At 38.8% G+C, this 16,412-nt stretch overlaps 1 protein-coding gene across 2 annotated transcripts in view; it reads right to left on the bottom strand.

The window, feature by feature from the left end:
* GNAI1 (G protein subunit alpha i1) overlaps positions 1-15,915 on the bottom strand; it is a 32,194-nt gene extending 16,279 nt beyond the window's left edge. Inside the window, exon 1 of one of the 2 annotated variants that reach the window (XM_077179146.1) lies at positions 15,462-15,915. In XM_077179146.1, the coding sequence (XP_077035261.1) occupies positions 15,462-15,579 (118 nt within the window). In that variant the 5' untranslated portion in view covers positions 15,580-15,915. The remainder of the gene's footprint in view (positions 1-15,461) is intronic. The other variant, XM_054631579.2, reaches the window with a different exon arrangement.
* Positions 15,916-16,412: the final 497 nt, after the last annotated feature.

Raw genomic sequence — 16,412 nt, 5'->3', positions numbered from 1 at the left:
TGCAAATAGGTGACAAAAGTTTATAGATTAGTTTTATTAATGAAATTACTATAATATGCTTTGGACTACTATTTTTATTCAAATAATTTGAAGATGTTATATTCCCTTCATTCAACAGCAATTTTGGAGATATTAAGAAATATACTACAGCATTTAATTTACATAAGCTCATAAAATGTTCTGTTAAAAATTTATCATATTTGACTAACCAAGAATGTCAGTGTCAGGGCTAGTTATAGTTTAAAAATTTAATTATTTTTGTCATACACCTTGTACTCCATTTTTTGAGTCAGATATGCATGTTTCTCCATGGTGTTAGAATTCACATGTATCAAATACCTACAATTATCATAAAAACATTCTCAGTTTATAACCACATACACCCATAATACACAAAGAATAATTAAGTAATTTATTACAGAGTACCTAACATCAGCTGTGAGTTTCTGGAAGGTGCATTCCCCTATGTTATTTAATGGAAAACAGAAATGATTGTTTGGTTTGGGTTTTTCCTTTAACTGCACGCTGAAATGACTGCAGCATTCCTAATAATCTTTGCAAAGTAGACAGAAAAATTTCACCTTACACATTGAACCATACTGAAAGGAAATGCATTATTTTTGCACTCCTGAAGGCAGAACTCTGCCAGGTTTTCTGACAGTATACTTTGTAAAATTCCCTCTTTTATCTCAGCATAAATAAGTTGCTCATACAGCAAAATAAGAACTAACTCTGGTTTAGAAAGTTTAGGACAGAAGCAAGCAGTATTAAATATTACATGTGACAGCTGTGTATAAAATGTCAGAGCTAGCTATACTGACACAACCAAACACTATCTAAATTTAGACAGACTTGATTGAATATTCCTCAAACATCTAGTAAATGATGCTATTTATTGCTTGCTATTTAAGTGCGATACTTGATTTTAGATCACTACTGTCAAAAATTTGAACAGTCTTACTGGCTCTGTTACTATTTATTTATAACAAAAATATTATTTAAAAGACATGACAGTTCTGCTTAGACTAGAAGAACAGCAGCATGTAATTTCTGAATTTAAAAGAGTAGTGGGCATTTTTTGTTTGTTTACTTTTAAATGGAAATTTAAGTTAACTGTTAGGTCATTACATTAATGGAAGTTTCAATAACTGATTAGTCATCTCTTTCTCTTGCACACTTTATGTCTTTCATGTGCTCCTCATAAAGAGGGCTACACAATCTACAAAAATCTCATTTAAAGAATTTTAAAACTTTTGTTCATGTAGTTGAGTAAGAATATAAATTGGATTAAATCTAATAATCTTCTTATACCCTCTTGCCAGAAAGCAGGTAGATCCTTATGCTTCCTTATGCAGACTGCCAAAGTATGGGAGTAAAGCATATCCAACTTAAATAGCAAAATTTCACATTATCCCCATAGATTCTACTATAATCTGAAGGGTCTTCTGCATCAAAGTTTAATACTCAGGCTCTACCTTCACATGCCATTATTTCCCAGCTAGTATTGTGCTATCAGAGCAGTATTTGCCTGGATGCAGCCTGAATTCTGACAGCACTCCATGAATTCAGAGCCAGCACACAGACCCAGGCCTGTGACCAGCCCCACCCACAGCATGGTGAAGCTGACCCTCAGCTAAAGAGGGACTGAGCTCATATTATGCTTTTTCTTCCAAGGCCAGCTCTCTACTTTGGAAATAGAAAAAAAATCAAAGCATCTTCATGTTCAAAAAAAGCCCCCAACCAATCAAAAAAACATTTAACAGATCAGTCTCAATGAATCTTTCCCTTGAAGGAGCCCAGTAAGACAAGCGGAGCTCAAATAAATTTAAGAAACAGCTAAAGCAATATTTGATCCTCCAAGCTGTAAATTGGTCAATTCTAAAAAGAAATTTAAAAACAATTAAAAAGACTGGGTTGGACTTGATCTTAAGGTTCTTTTCCAACCTAAATGATTTTATCACCCTATGACTCATTACTATGAAATTGTAGCAAACACCATCTTAAATTCAATATTCTTTCCAAATGGAGCAAATCTGTGTTTAAAATGAATTGAAACATTTAATAATTTGATTAAAATTAACAGGTAAGCAAAAATGTTACTTTAAACTACTTAGAATGTCTCATGACTCATTATCCCACACACTGCCTACATTCCAGAACTACTAATTTCTGGAACAAACGTTTTATGCACCCGTGTACCAAAAGGAAGGGCTGAGATCTTAACAGTAACACTTCTAACTTGTGACACATTTGCTAATTGGTTCCTGAAGAAACCAATCAAATACCAAAGTAAAAAGCAAGGCAAACTTCAAGTTCACAGTATCCCTCTTTGGACAAAATCAACTCTCAAGTACAAGTATTTCTAATTGAATAAATATACTCCTCGTAATACTAACATAGAAAAAAAATGCAGACTAAATTAAAATAACTTAAGCATTAGATAAAAACTAGAGAGAAAAATTGGGCTGGCTTTGAAATAACACCAAATAAGTCAGACTAAGGAACAGAATCCACAAAATGTAGAACAGTCTGTATGTTACCAGAAGAGAGTTCAAGTATGGACAAGAGCAATTCATTTAAAACTTTCAACAGATGTTTGCCAGCTTTTCAGCCTATGGAATAGGACACTTAGACCAGACTGACTTAAGCATAAAGACACAAGTGAAATTTAAAATAAAATACACGGGCGTGTAAATTTTTGGTTTCAGGTACTGAAAAGTTCTCTCTCCACAACTTTCCTATCCAATTCTGCCAGACACTTGAACTTCACAGTAGAAAGAACAAGCTGAATTGTGCCTGTTTCTCAGCTGCCACTGGTCACAGCACAAACTAAATACCCAGTGCTTTCTAGCCTTTCTGCTATGGGGTCAGGAATCTCTTACAAAATCACATGGTTTTGTAGCTTGGAAGTATAATCTCTTAAATTTATCACTTCATGACACATCATCAGACATGAGATTAAAATTAGAAGCCAAGCTGCCAATCAGTGTTACTATACTCAAAATACATCAAGGCTAGTACAAGAAACCCACGGTGGAAACTTTGCTACAACACACTCTGGACAGGTTGAACACCAAATGAAACATTCCCCAAAACCCACATTGCTCTGCCTGAATTTTCTTATTTTGTCCACTCCCTCTTTTTGAAGTCTCCCAACAGTAACAGTTATCTACCACCATCTGGCATTCTTCTTATTCTAGAGCAGCTGCTAGCCCTTGCAGTTTATGTCCCTTTTCCCCTTCCCAACTGTTTTCATACAACCAAAGGGAGATATATTTCATTACTTCTAAGGTGGCATTAGTCTTGGAATTTCCACAGCTACTGGAATGTGAACGTGCCAGGAATCTTTCAATGAATTAAGAATCCGTATGATTATTATCTGGCAGAAAATACTTCAGTAAATTAGCCATGTAGTAATAGTGTGAATCACAGATTACGTCACTGATTTAAACCAGAGAAGTGACAGATTCTAAAATTATGGCACCAATCTCTTTTTAGAGGTAAAAGAACTGAGATAATTCTCAAGGTTTCAGCAAATGCAGGCTTAGTTCTACAGAAGCAATACCATTTATACCCATACACCACTGTCACTTTTGTAAATTCCCTAAGAAATCAAAAACTAATTACAACTAATTTTGTCTTTCCTAGGTCGTCAGTATTGCTCTTATTAGATGTTTGAAATCAACTGTATACAATAAAATAGTCAATCTATTGTACATAAAACATAATCTAAGAAAACTGTTAAGATAAAATGTCATCTCAAGAAGCAATCACATATAAACTTGTAGTAGCATCCTGTATGTTTATTCAGGTCTAGATATCTAATAGACTGCTCTGAGTTTCTTAAATTGGTATTTAGTCTGTTACTAGAGCAAACACATAGGCAAGTGATAAAGGCAGTGTTAATTAGTTTAACAAGAAGGAGAAAATATGTGTTTACATTTAATATAACCTCTGGAACCCAATGAATTCTAAAAATAAATCTTATTGTGAAACAAGGAGGGCAGAGACTCCATTTTGCAAACCTTCAGGTAACTTCTATTCACATCTTTAGAAGTATAAACTGAGTTTTGAGCTACTTGCAATCTTCAATTAGTGCTTCATATCTTTTTATGACAAAGTGTTATGAAGTGTTCTTTTTGCTTAGAATTCAATCGTGATAAGCAGACATCTAGCAGAAATTATGTGCAATTTTATGTACCATACAAAATTAAATGCATGCAGCTTTTGAATACAAATTCTACCTTGCTCTTCAAACACATTTCTATATTCCTCAGGTGTTTTAAATTACTAGCTCCTGCTAGTGCTACATAGTAGGAAGAACTCTTTTATCATTATGTGCATCACTTATAACTGTACAGGGGAGTCATCTCACTCAAAAGGAGAGCACCAGTACAATGCCAAGTGTCATATTTCAGAAATTTTGTGAAACATTCAAAAGGAAATGTGGTACCTTGGAATGGAAGCTACTTTAGAAAGGTGTATCTGTCCAGAATGTACAGGAGATCTCCTAAACACCAGTATCACTGCCTTAGACAGGGACAGTGCCATTGTACTTTTTGGCTCAATTAAGACAGAAGCATAGCTTCCTTCATGTGAAGTGCCAAGCCCAGCAGGACCACGACAAGCTGAGAATCAAAGGCTTGGAAATAAACCTCTCACTTAGGCCAGAAATTAAACACAGGTGCTAATGCACCTTTGGAGATGCAAACCACTTGGTAATCATGCTTGCTGCCTGACAACTACATGGCACATCACCAGCAGCTAAACTTGCATGGCTTCAGGTTTATCTAAGATGCCAATACTGACCCAGCTTGATAAGATTAGCAGTTGGCTACTTAAATGTATCAGAGGCCAGCATCCACACTAATGTAATCTAAAATACTTGGAAATCTCTCCAGAATTCAAAGCCCAAAAACTTGTTAGGATTTTGAATGGAACTTCAATACAGCAAATAACTATCTGCTCTACAAGATTGAAGTAAGAATTAAATTTGCTACTTAAAAAAATCTAAGTAGTATGCTCAGAAACAATTACTACATAATTTAAAATCATGGTATGAAAGAATATGATTAAAGATCTTCTTGACCATGAGTTCCAGTGGTTGTTGTATGTGAGCCCAATCTAGGAGATAAATGCTGACTGCTCCAACAGAAAGAACCAAGTCCTTTACTCTTACAATCTCTATCAAGAGAGTTACCATCAATTTCTGTCAACAGAGTACAGCAAGCCTCATCCAGTCTTTCAAATGTGTATCTAATAAACCTTCCAAAAAACCACAGTGCCTTGGCATTGCTCTCCACAGTGTGGTTGGCCTTCATGGCCTTTAACAATGCACCATGCTATAAATAGGGTGTGCAAAGATGGCAGGTTCAGAGACACCAGGGCAAACTTACTAAGCAGCCTATCATTAATCACAACAAAAATGCTTTATAAAAAATCCTCCTCTGCAACAAAGGCATACTTTATGGAGGTTGTTCTGGCAGAGAGATACAACAAAACAACTTGGAATAACAATGTATTTTCATTGCAAGCCCCACTTCCAATTCAGAACAACACTACTGTTGCTCTATCTACGATTTTGACAGAACCTACTGTCCCAGCTATCTCCTATAACTATGTAACTGCAGAGTTGGGACAATCAGAAAACTGAGTGTGCATTTCTAGCAAAACAGGAAAAAGATCTCTCACATAAATCTCAACTGATTTTATTCAAAGCTCTACTTGGTACATAACAACAACGTATTTGTTGCAAATGTGATAAATGGGTACTGTCAAAGTTCATTTCAGGGAAAATGAAATTACACTAAAAGCTGTCCCATTATTGTAGAAACAAAGCAATAAACTTCAGTTCATGTTAATTTTCAGTATTCATCCACATCTAACTTAAGAGTTTTTCATCCTGTAGCTCAAGGACTAAGATCTACAAAAATAAGGAAAATAAGCATATTGATAGTTGACCTAAATTCACTTCAATGTCACCAACTCCACCAGAACTCAGATGGATTTAAAGTGACAGAGATTAAAATGTAAAAAATTCCTAGATAGCAGCGAACAATTTCTTTCAAATACAAACATTTTCATAACTCCTATTTGTACTTGAAGCAAGAAAGAAAATTCATGAGCATAGTCCACCTTATTTTTTGTACCATGCACATGCATTTTACACACAAAACTGCCCTGAAGTAGGGTGAACAGTACTTAAAAAATACAGCTTTTTTTGGGTTTTTTGTTGTTGTTTAAACAGCATTTGTATTTAACAAGTCTCATATTAAACTGAGACAGCTTTGAAGTTTATAAAAATGTCAACCCCCTCCAAGACACCCAATAATCCCAGAAGCAAGGAGTAAGACAGACACCTACAGAAGCAGGTGTTGGGCTTCAAGCAAGTATGCCATCAAAGGCTGATCTAACCTAACCCCAAATGCTGCTATCTTACAGAACAGCAGATAGAGAAAATAATATAAATAGACTCTCATCTAGGAATTAGATGACAGCTTTTGCTAGCTAACACTGCAGCCCTAAAGCATATTAGAAGGGATCCATGTCAATGATTCAAGAGCTCTATGCTTAAGCATTTATATGCTTTAGAAAGAATATAACACTTTTGCCAAGAGTTTACCAGATTTATTAAGGATCTGCACACAGCTGAGAAATCCACTTTCAAAATGCTTCAAGAGATATTTAATGCATCAAGAACACAGTCAGCACTTCAATGAGACCTCACTACTTATTTTCGGTTCAGCACTGTATAAAACATTACTAGCAGACATGAAATCAACAGGATTCAAAATAACATTTCTTTAAATAAAACCTATAAATACGCAAAACAATTGTCTAGTTTACTCCCAATTTGTTTATTGCAAGACCCATATCTCCAGTAATAGCAAGTTTTAAAATTGCATTCCAATACTGCATTCCCACTGTGTTCTATTTTAATATTACTACAACTTTACTGTTGCCTCCATTCTCTTCTCTACTGTTTGGACACTGGGCTGGCAGTTGTACTTCTTGCCCACTAGCATCTTGCATTCTTCACCAAGAAGTGCTGGGTAGAAGAGGATTCTTCCTAGTCAAGCCTACAACCTACAAAACACAAGAGCATGAAGAAGCACAGATCTGATGCTCCCTGTATTGGAACAAAAAGAAGCTCCTACCTCTAACTGGCAATCAGCACATTCCTTAACGTGGGCTATCTCTGTCTCCTATTGTAGCAAAGAAATCTTAAAAAAGAGGGTTTTGAATAGAGTTTAACATATCTACCAAGTGGACCTTGCAGGTCCTGCAAACTTCACATTATTCCTAATCCAATTCTACAGTGAACTGTGACACAGAAATACAGAAATTGAAAGTATCCTATTCTGCATCCATTTTCCCCTCCACCTGCTACTCTGCATTTCCAGCACATAACTCTGCTCCTCATTATGCTTTTAGTCAGGTCCTCATCAGACCATTATCAAATACCAGTTGAATTGACTACTCCAGCAGCAAACTAAGTTTAATCAGGACAGCCAGTTTGACTACTCAACCAGCAAAAAAACCCTGAATTAAACATTTAAAAGTGACAGGGACAGGGCAAAGCTATTCAGCCAGATGCTGCAAAAGCACTTCCCTTTTTAGCAACACAGAGCTTCTAGAATAGCTCTGCTGCTTGTAAGACAACATCCACTGCTTATTTCCAGCATTCCAATGCAGATTTAGAAAGTAGGCAAGAACCTCTTTAGTTTTATTGGAAACTATTAAAAACCCCCAGAGATTCAGAATGTCCTTACAATAGTGACCAATAAAAAACTTGCAGCATGATTCAAACAACTACAACAGCTCTGTCCATGTAAAAACCCCAAAGTTGTATGCAAAAAAATATTTTATCATCTTTGCAAAAGGAAGATAGGATTACAGGTAGCCATTTGATAGCACCAGCACCAGTCAAGAAACAGGTCATATTAAATTCTAGACTATTAATTATAAACCCACTTCACAGTTTCAACAGGAATTTTTATTACAATACATTGATTACTTCTATAAAAACAATCTGCTTAGAGCAATGATTGTAAAGCCTTCCCATCCATTCTGGTTGCCCAGATATTGTTATATTTCACTAAAGATTTAATCAGGTACTTTGCTAAGTATATTACTCACTACAAAGGCAACACTACATTTCTAACCAGAATATTTGAAAAAGTAATGAGGTCTGCTGTATTTCAGAAGTTGAAGCACAGTATATATGAATGTGTTGATTCCTTTAAATAAGTTGCTTCACAAAAAGAATTTTCTAATTTCAGTACCAACTTTATAGGGACATACAATATTGAAGTTTACATGTATTGGTAAATATAAACACCAAGTACCCATGTAAGCATACACCTGTGAATCAACACAGCAACTTGATGATCAAGTTAACAAAGCATATCAGAGGTGGTCTTATTTAAAGCATCAATGACTCTTAAATTTCCAAGCCAGAAAAGCAATTTACTTACTTATCGCACATTTAACTAACTTATCGCATATTTAAGAATTTACTGGCTTATAACTTCTTTAACAAGTCTCTTATTAAAAGAATTGGTTCTTAACTGCTTTATGTCAATTAACCCCATCAGCGGAGATCCTGAGTGAATTATACCAAAAGTAACTTTAAAAAATACAGAAATATGTTTCAAAGGAAGAGGTAGTCAGCAATTGAACCAAAATGAAACAAAGTCAAAATCTAACCTCAACAGGTAACACACTTTCAAATCAAGGATTGGTGCAGATAGCAGCTACCTGTGAGTTTTAAGCTATAGATAACTCTAGAGACCTTGAAGCTGGCTCCACAACTTTGCAAATTCTAAAGGCAAAACCATGATGATGATGGGAAGCATCTTCCAAATCCCCAACTCTAATACTTCATACACCTGTACTGTAGAAGGACTATAAGCACTCACAAATATGAGTAATTAGTCTACAAAATCACTCCTTTACTTCACATCCTTGCTAAGAAATCTTATTTTGTCTTGCCTGTTCCTACTTAATGCTCAAGGAGAACAAAATATATAGCATTAAGAAAAGATGAGGTCAAATCTCTTCTTGCAGAAGCATACAGTCCTGGTACAGAAGCATGCCAGCAAAACCAGTTTATTTTCGTCCTAATAGTCTAATTTCAAAATCTCAGTTATCCTTCCACTCAAATGTCACTAAGTTAAGCCACTAAAAAAAATTGGACTTCTAAGAGTGAAAAGTTTTGAGTGAGAAAAATCCAAAGTTCAGATTTTTCCAACTACTCTATATACACCTTACCAACTTCAATACTTTGTGGATACAGAATCTCTCAGGTAATACCAACTGAGTTCCGTTCACAGAATAATTGTGTAACTTACACAAAGCCTGAGGTAACAGTAGGGCACCGAGCAAACAAGGGGAATGAATAGAACAGCAAAGCTGGGTAAAAGCTGGACAATGACTAAGATTCAGAATTGGAAGTTTTTATTCATACAGGTTCTCCTATACATGTCTTGGGGAAAAAAACACAAACTTTTAATAGCTAATTATCAAGTCAGTTAAGATCTTTATTTCAGTGTTTCCATGGCAAAAAAAAAAACAACCAAAAAAACCCAAAAAACACACCCTCACACTTAACAGAACATCTTAAATACCTATTTTCTACATCCAGTTTTGCTGTACCACAACATTTGCCAGGTAGCATGTTACAGGAAACACTGCAGACATCCATTAGCTAGACAGCAAAACTGACTTCAGAACTTTATGCCCTCTGAGCCAGACCCATGGTTTGGTTTCAAATCATTTAGCCAGACTTATATGCTGGCTACTCAACTATTCCTTCTCAGAGGACCAAAACAACTAAAAGGTAAAAACTAAAAGGTAAAATGTGGCAGCAAAAGAACAACCCACTCTGGCAATATGAGTATTTAAATCACTACAGCCTAACTAGAGCACAGAGCCCCAAGTTCAAGTCGTGCCAACACAACTATGCAGGGAGCTGCACTGTAAAGTCCAGTTCTGATGTGAGTTAAAAACAACTTCACAAAAGGAAGCTGGTGAAATCCACAACAACTTTGGTTCTACAATACATAGGACAAAATAAACTGTCATATATAACAAGGATATAAATATATCAAATGATGATACAATAAACTGTGCTGCAGATAAAAATAGGAAGACACTAATTACATGATAGTTTCTTACAAAAGTTATGAGGGGTCTTGAGGTACCGCTGCTGCTGGGAGTGGACAGCTTATCAAAAAGTACCTTACTAGAGCCTCGAATTCAGAAGGAACACTGCAGCAGCTTTACACTGTTTTTGAATGAAAAGTTGAAAAAAAAACCACTTCTCAAGCTTAAAATGTTTTCTAACTCTTAAAATACTAAAAAAAACCCTTAATACCTGGTATAATACAATTAATTTTAGGTATACATGACTAGACTTTTTAATCAAAATTTTATAAAAGCAAAGTCACTGTTACTGGTAACACAGCAAAGCACATAATGCACAGTTTCTCTTTAACCCTTCCTAAAACAATAGGCACTAAGGTAAATTTTGTCTTAAGAATGCTAAAGAACTAACATCATGATATAATCATAAATAGTGACTTTATAAAGTAACTTCCAAAAAGAGGAAATATAGTAATGCAACAGAAGACCTGAAACCACTAAAGATAATTTATACTGAAGTCTATACACACATTAAAGCCCAATATTATGATGTTGTTGAAGTTTTACACCAACATTCAAACAGATGGAGACAAGCATAAAAGAACTCACAGTGCAGTAGTGCCAACACAACCATAACTAAATGGGTTTGCTTACTGCACATCCCTGAGTCTCCTCTCACAAAAGCAAGGGGGATTATTACACTGTGACAATCAAGTCACTCCACATCAGTAACATCCTGATTGGCAGAGTCCAACTGCACCACAATAAAATGCAAGAGAGCTCCTCGTTCAGAACTCCTGCTAAATCTAAGGAGACAGGCAGGAATGGGGGGCAGGGGTGTTTACACTAACACAGACAAGACCAACAAGCAAAAACCCAACCCAAACATTAAACACTTCTTTTAGGTATCAGAAATCAGCTTTTAAATAAGAGGTGAACTTGGTAAGCATCTGTAGATGGTTGTCTCTGAAGGCATGACAGGAAATAGTTTTGTACAAATGTTTTAGACTAGGCTGGCATAATTCATGAAGATAAGGTCAACATCTCTGAAATCTGCCATACTTGTGAGAAAAAAAGCTTTTCTGAGAGGTCTCTTAAGTTCAGACTCCTAAAGTCTTTCTTGTCTACAAGTGTGGAGAAAAAGAATATTCTAGAGGAAAGGCAAGAGAAGTAATGATACAAGCAGCATAAATGTATTTTTTCAGTCCAATTGCAACAGGGTCTGGAAGAAGCCAGGTACTGCCAAGCACTGTGAGGATGATGCTGCTGAAAAGATGAGTATGCAGCAGGATACACAGTTTGGCTGAGCAGACAGAAAGATGCAGGTCTGGAACAAAAGAAAAGCAGACAGAAAAAGATGCCTGAGATGTGAAGAACTAGAAAAACAATGAAATAGAATTGTTCTAGTTACCATCTTAAGGAACAGGAAGCTGCAATGGAAAAGATTAAATGCAGCACTGCCTGCTAAATGTCACTTATCTTTAAGAACGACATGCACACATTCCAGTATGAATCACAAGGATCTATTCAGGAACAGAAAAGTGGCTCTGCTAATCATGAGCACAAAGGTATCCACTGAACTCACATCTACAACTGTGATTATCCAGAAAGGAGACACACAATGACAGCTGTCAAACACATGGCCTGTGACTTCCTGGATCCCAGGACCTGCTCCTAAAGAATGTTTAGGACACATTTATTGCCTTTTTCATCCAAGATACAAAGAGCCTTAACACCAATTTGCTAAGCTTGGTGAAGGATGTGATAATTCAAAAGACAAAGTGCTAATCCTATAAAGTCATGGTGCCAATTTGAATGTATTCATAAAACCTGATGAGTTTAACCTCATACCAGAAGGCATTCTACTAAATGAGGTACTGCCTGTTCTCCTGCAGTTGGCATAAATTCAGTCCTATGTGCTCTTGCTAATTCAACAGAAATGTGCTTGGGGATGCACACCTGACCAGGATCACATGCCTACTAATGCAGCCCACAGACTGGTCACTCAGAATCACCACCTCCCAACAAAAGAATTACATTCATTCTGCAAGCATCACTAGAATTTTTATTTGTTAAAAATTAAAAGTTAAGATGAGGAACCACGGAAGAAAAAACCAACTTGGATCTACTACTTTCTCTGTCTGGAAGTTAGCCAAAATACAAACTGCTTTTCAGAAATCTTACACTAAGTATAGGAGTTTATCTGTTCAAAAAAATAGAAAATAGAAAAAGAGAAAATATTACTTCAATTATGACACAGAAGTTTAGGAACTGTCAACTTGTCATAAATAAACTGCTTAACAAAAAGTATATACTTTTGTATGTTGAACTTTTAGTGTTGGTCATATAATATATTGCACTTATATTTTTTGTTCAGTTCTCATGAAACTTAAGTTACACACTGATTGAAAATAATATTAAAGTAAATAAGCTTGTTTATGTAATGGTTTTTAAAGATAAAATCATCAAATCCCATGTATAAACAAGCATTTTCCATCTGGCTTACCAACTACAAGTTCAAGTTCAGCTTCTAAGAATGATGGTTCTCAGAAATTTTCCAGGAAAGGCTCTCCTGCTGTTGGGATAGCACATGGAAGTGCACAGAATTAAAGTTAAAATAGCCATACATGGATAATGCTTAGAATCCAGCATTTTTATTCCTAATACCAGCATTGAAAATTTTATGAAGTGATGAACCAATTTACAGATAGGACAAAAGAACTTAGACAATCCAGTTCAATAGTATTTTGTGCACATTAAATATATCTGCTTATTCCTAGAGACAGGAAAACAAAATATATATCTAACATGCATCAGTGACATTGTTCACAGTGATGGTTCAGGTACAGCAATGTCACATCTCTCTCAATTACATCCCTGCAATTTCCTGTTTTAGGAGAAAAAATTAGAAAAGCATATGATGGTATAAATTAAATTTCCAATCTAGAAATCGATTGATTTTTATGAAAACATCTTCCCTCAACTGAGCATTCTAGCTCAAACTTCAGGAGGATTCTCTAATCACCATGCAAAACCAGAATTTTTATATATGCTGGAATAAATCCAATTTAATGGGTCAATTATAATAATAATAGGTGTACAGCTACATGACCTTTTTCTACATAAACAAGGTGTTTCAGATGCCACTCGCACACTGCATTTTCCTGGCAGCAGACCACAATTTCTACTTTTCCTTTCACTTCAGTATCTTTTTAGCAGAACAAACCCACAAATAGATGCAGGAGTACAACCGAGTAGATGATAAACTCTGACATGTGGGCTGAACAAGCAACTGGGAAAGTGAGTGGTGAGAAGAAAGTGACTCGAGTGGAAATAACTTTAAATACTTTTGCCACCAGATAAAGCATCCACATCATCATTCAAGACACCTGACAGACTTACAAGGAAGAGGAAGGGAAAAAGCTTTATTTCCAAAACACGTGAAAAACATACGTGCATCCATGGGTGTAAGCACAAAACCTCATCCAGAGTTCACTAAACATTTAGGTAATCATTGTTCAAACAATCATGCCAGCACTGGTCCCAGGAGAAGCCAGGCTGTCAGCCTTCACACCTCTTTGTAGCAGGGGAGAGGGAAATACTAACCCAAGAGAGCTGCTGCTCAGAACACCCTGAGAACCCACATGTATTTGACCATTTGTTCATGAGAGCCCAGCAGAAAGCCTTCCCAGCCTTAGAAACAGAGAATTTATCAAATTTAAGCTAATAACATAGGACTTAATACATAAGAGCATTAAAATAGTGACAAAATCCATTCTTAAGTTTAAAGCATCTTTAAACAGACGTCATCTGTACCCAAGAATTAAGATGAAAAAATAGGAAAACAAGTACCAAACTACAGGCACTACAAGTTCCATACAGAGCACCAAAAAACTGAAAATTAATTTCAAATGCCAGATGACACAAAGTGTTATCTTGCCACTTTTTAAAAAGGCTGTAACATCTGCAGTATTGCTATTATCACATACAGGAAAACCTTTCCATACAACAAGCTGAGGATTCCAAAGGTGTTCAGGACTAGGCACAGTACCAGCCCAAAACCTAACAGATTTAGGTTTCCACCTCTCAGCCGACCCGAGAGGCTTCCATTTCCTGGAGAACAATTTCAGCTTTTGTTTCTGGCTTATTTCACAAGTTAAATTTTAAACCTAGAAAATCATTTTAGGATCTTTGTTTTTCCCATTCTAGATTTGTTTCATTTCTTCATCTACAATAAAATTTGCTCAGTCTTTTGTCCCTTCCTGGAGCCATCTTAGAATTTAGCAACAGAAAGTTATTTAAGCAGTCTACTACGTTTGTAGTGAATAGAGCACTACAGGAGAGCAAAATCAATGTCGAGGGGAGTGAGATATTGTGCATCATTTAAAAAGTTTGCCTGAAACGTCACCTCTGAGAGGGAAGCTGCAACTCAACAGCTATTTTAAGTCGCTATTAGACCCAGTCTGGTTTAGCTACACAGAATATACTGCAAAACTTCCCACAACATTAATTCAATGCAAATCTTGCAGCATTCAACTGTCCCCAGCCTACAGTAGTTTTAGTCCTGAACAAATGTACTCTAATTAAATTTTCACTTCCTTTTTTCTGGCAATTTTAAAAATACCCTTATCTTTACACACAAAGCATATCGTAAAACACACAAAAAGGCAAGCTTCAAGTACTTGTGAGCAAAACTGAAGAATACACGATGGCACGCTATAAGTCATTATATTACACATGTAGTAGCTCCCTCAAGGCGGTACTTCCCGTTGTAAGATCCCAGAAACACAAGCAAGTTCCACAAAATTAAAAAAAAAAAACAAAACAAAACAAAAAAACCTCAGAAGTTAAATGGTGCTTTGCATTTTTTTTTCTTCTGACACTTTTCTATACTTTACTCTTGCAGCAACAGTTTAGATGTTGCTCAGGTCTACAAGAAACATTAAGAGTAAATATTCCCCCAACGTAACGTTTCCTTCCTTTCAACAGAGGAACAGAGAATCCAGGTCAAAAGTTTCAGGCGTTATCCCTTTGCTATGGAAGTCAGGGCCCGGACAGCCCACGCCGCGCCGCTTCCCCGGGGCGCTGCCTCTAATCCTTCAGGCGGCCGAGGCGCCCACCTGCTCCAAGAGGCTGCAGTGCCTCCCGCGACCCCAGAACTTCTGAGGGGCCCCGAGCACGTACCCCGGTCTCCGAGGGCAGCACCGCCCCCCGCCCAGCCCGGAGGGTTCCTATAAAACTCTACCCCTCGGTAGGCGAGGGAGCTTCGGGGAGCGGCTGCCTCAAGAGGAGCCTCCCCTCACGGCATCCCTTACCTAAGAGGAGCAGCTTCACTTCCCTGGCCGCCTTCTCGCCGTCCTCCCGCAGGTTCCTGTCGATCATCTTGCTCCTCTCCACCGCCGCCTTGTCCTCGGCGCTCAGCGTGCAGCCCATCTTGGGAAGGGGCTGTTTGGCTCCGCCGCGAGAAGTGAAGCAGGGAGCGGCGGGGTTCGGCGGCGGGGAGGCGCTGAGGAGGGAGGGAGAGCGAGTGCTCCCCGCTCGCTCTCTCCTTCCTTCCCCCGCTCCCTCACCTGGGGCGCAGCGGCGTCGCGGGTACCGCGCGCCGGGCTCGGCTCACGGCCAAGAGGGGAGGCAGCGACCGGGAAGGGCGTGGGGAGGCTCGGCCGGGGGAGCGCGGAGCGGGGACAGCGGGGCTGCGGACGGGCGGACCGAGGCCTCGCACCGGGGCCGCCGCTCCCGCCGCCGGCCCTGAGGCTGCTGCGCGCGCGGCACCGCCCCCGCCCCGACGGAGGCGCGCGACCGCGCGCGCACCGCCCACGCCGGGAGGGGAGAGAGAGAGGAGGGGAGCGCGTGCACGGCGGGAAGAGCGGCGGGCGCGGCCGCGCGTGCGCACGGCGGCGGCCAGGCGTTTTGGGGCGGGGGGCGGGATGGGGGGGAGCGCAGCGGGAGCGGAACGGGGCTGGAAGCGGGGGCACAGCGGGAGCGGAACGGGGCTGGAAGCGGGGGCACAGCGGGAGCGGAACGCGAACGGGGCTGGAAGCGGGGGCACAGCGGGAGCGGAACGCGAACGGGGCTGGAAGCAGTGCGGCCCGTGATGCCCCCGCGCGCGAGCCCCGGGCACTTGCCGGGGAGGGGCTCGAATTTAAACTGCTCGCGCGCGGGAGGTTCCATTGCTCGGCGGGGCGGGGGAGCACCGGGCTGGGCTGTGCCAATGGGGTACCCCGGGGGGATGCGGGAGCCGAGCTCCTCGTCCCCCTGTCCCGCCC

The sequence above is a fragment of the Agelaius phoeniceus genome, chromosome 5, assembly GCF_051311805.1.
Source record: "Agelaius phoeniceus isolate bAgePho1 chromosome 5, bAgePho1.hap1, whole genome shotgun sequence".
Lineage (NCBI taxonomy): Eukaryota > Metazoa > Chordata > Aves > Passeriformes > Icteridae > Agelaius > Agelaius phoeniceus.
The sequence above is the reverse complement of the archived record's forward strand: the minus strand, read 5'-3'. Positions and strand labels throughout refer to the sequence as shown.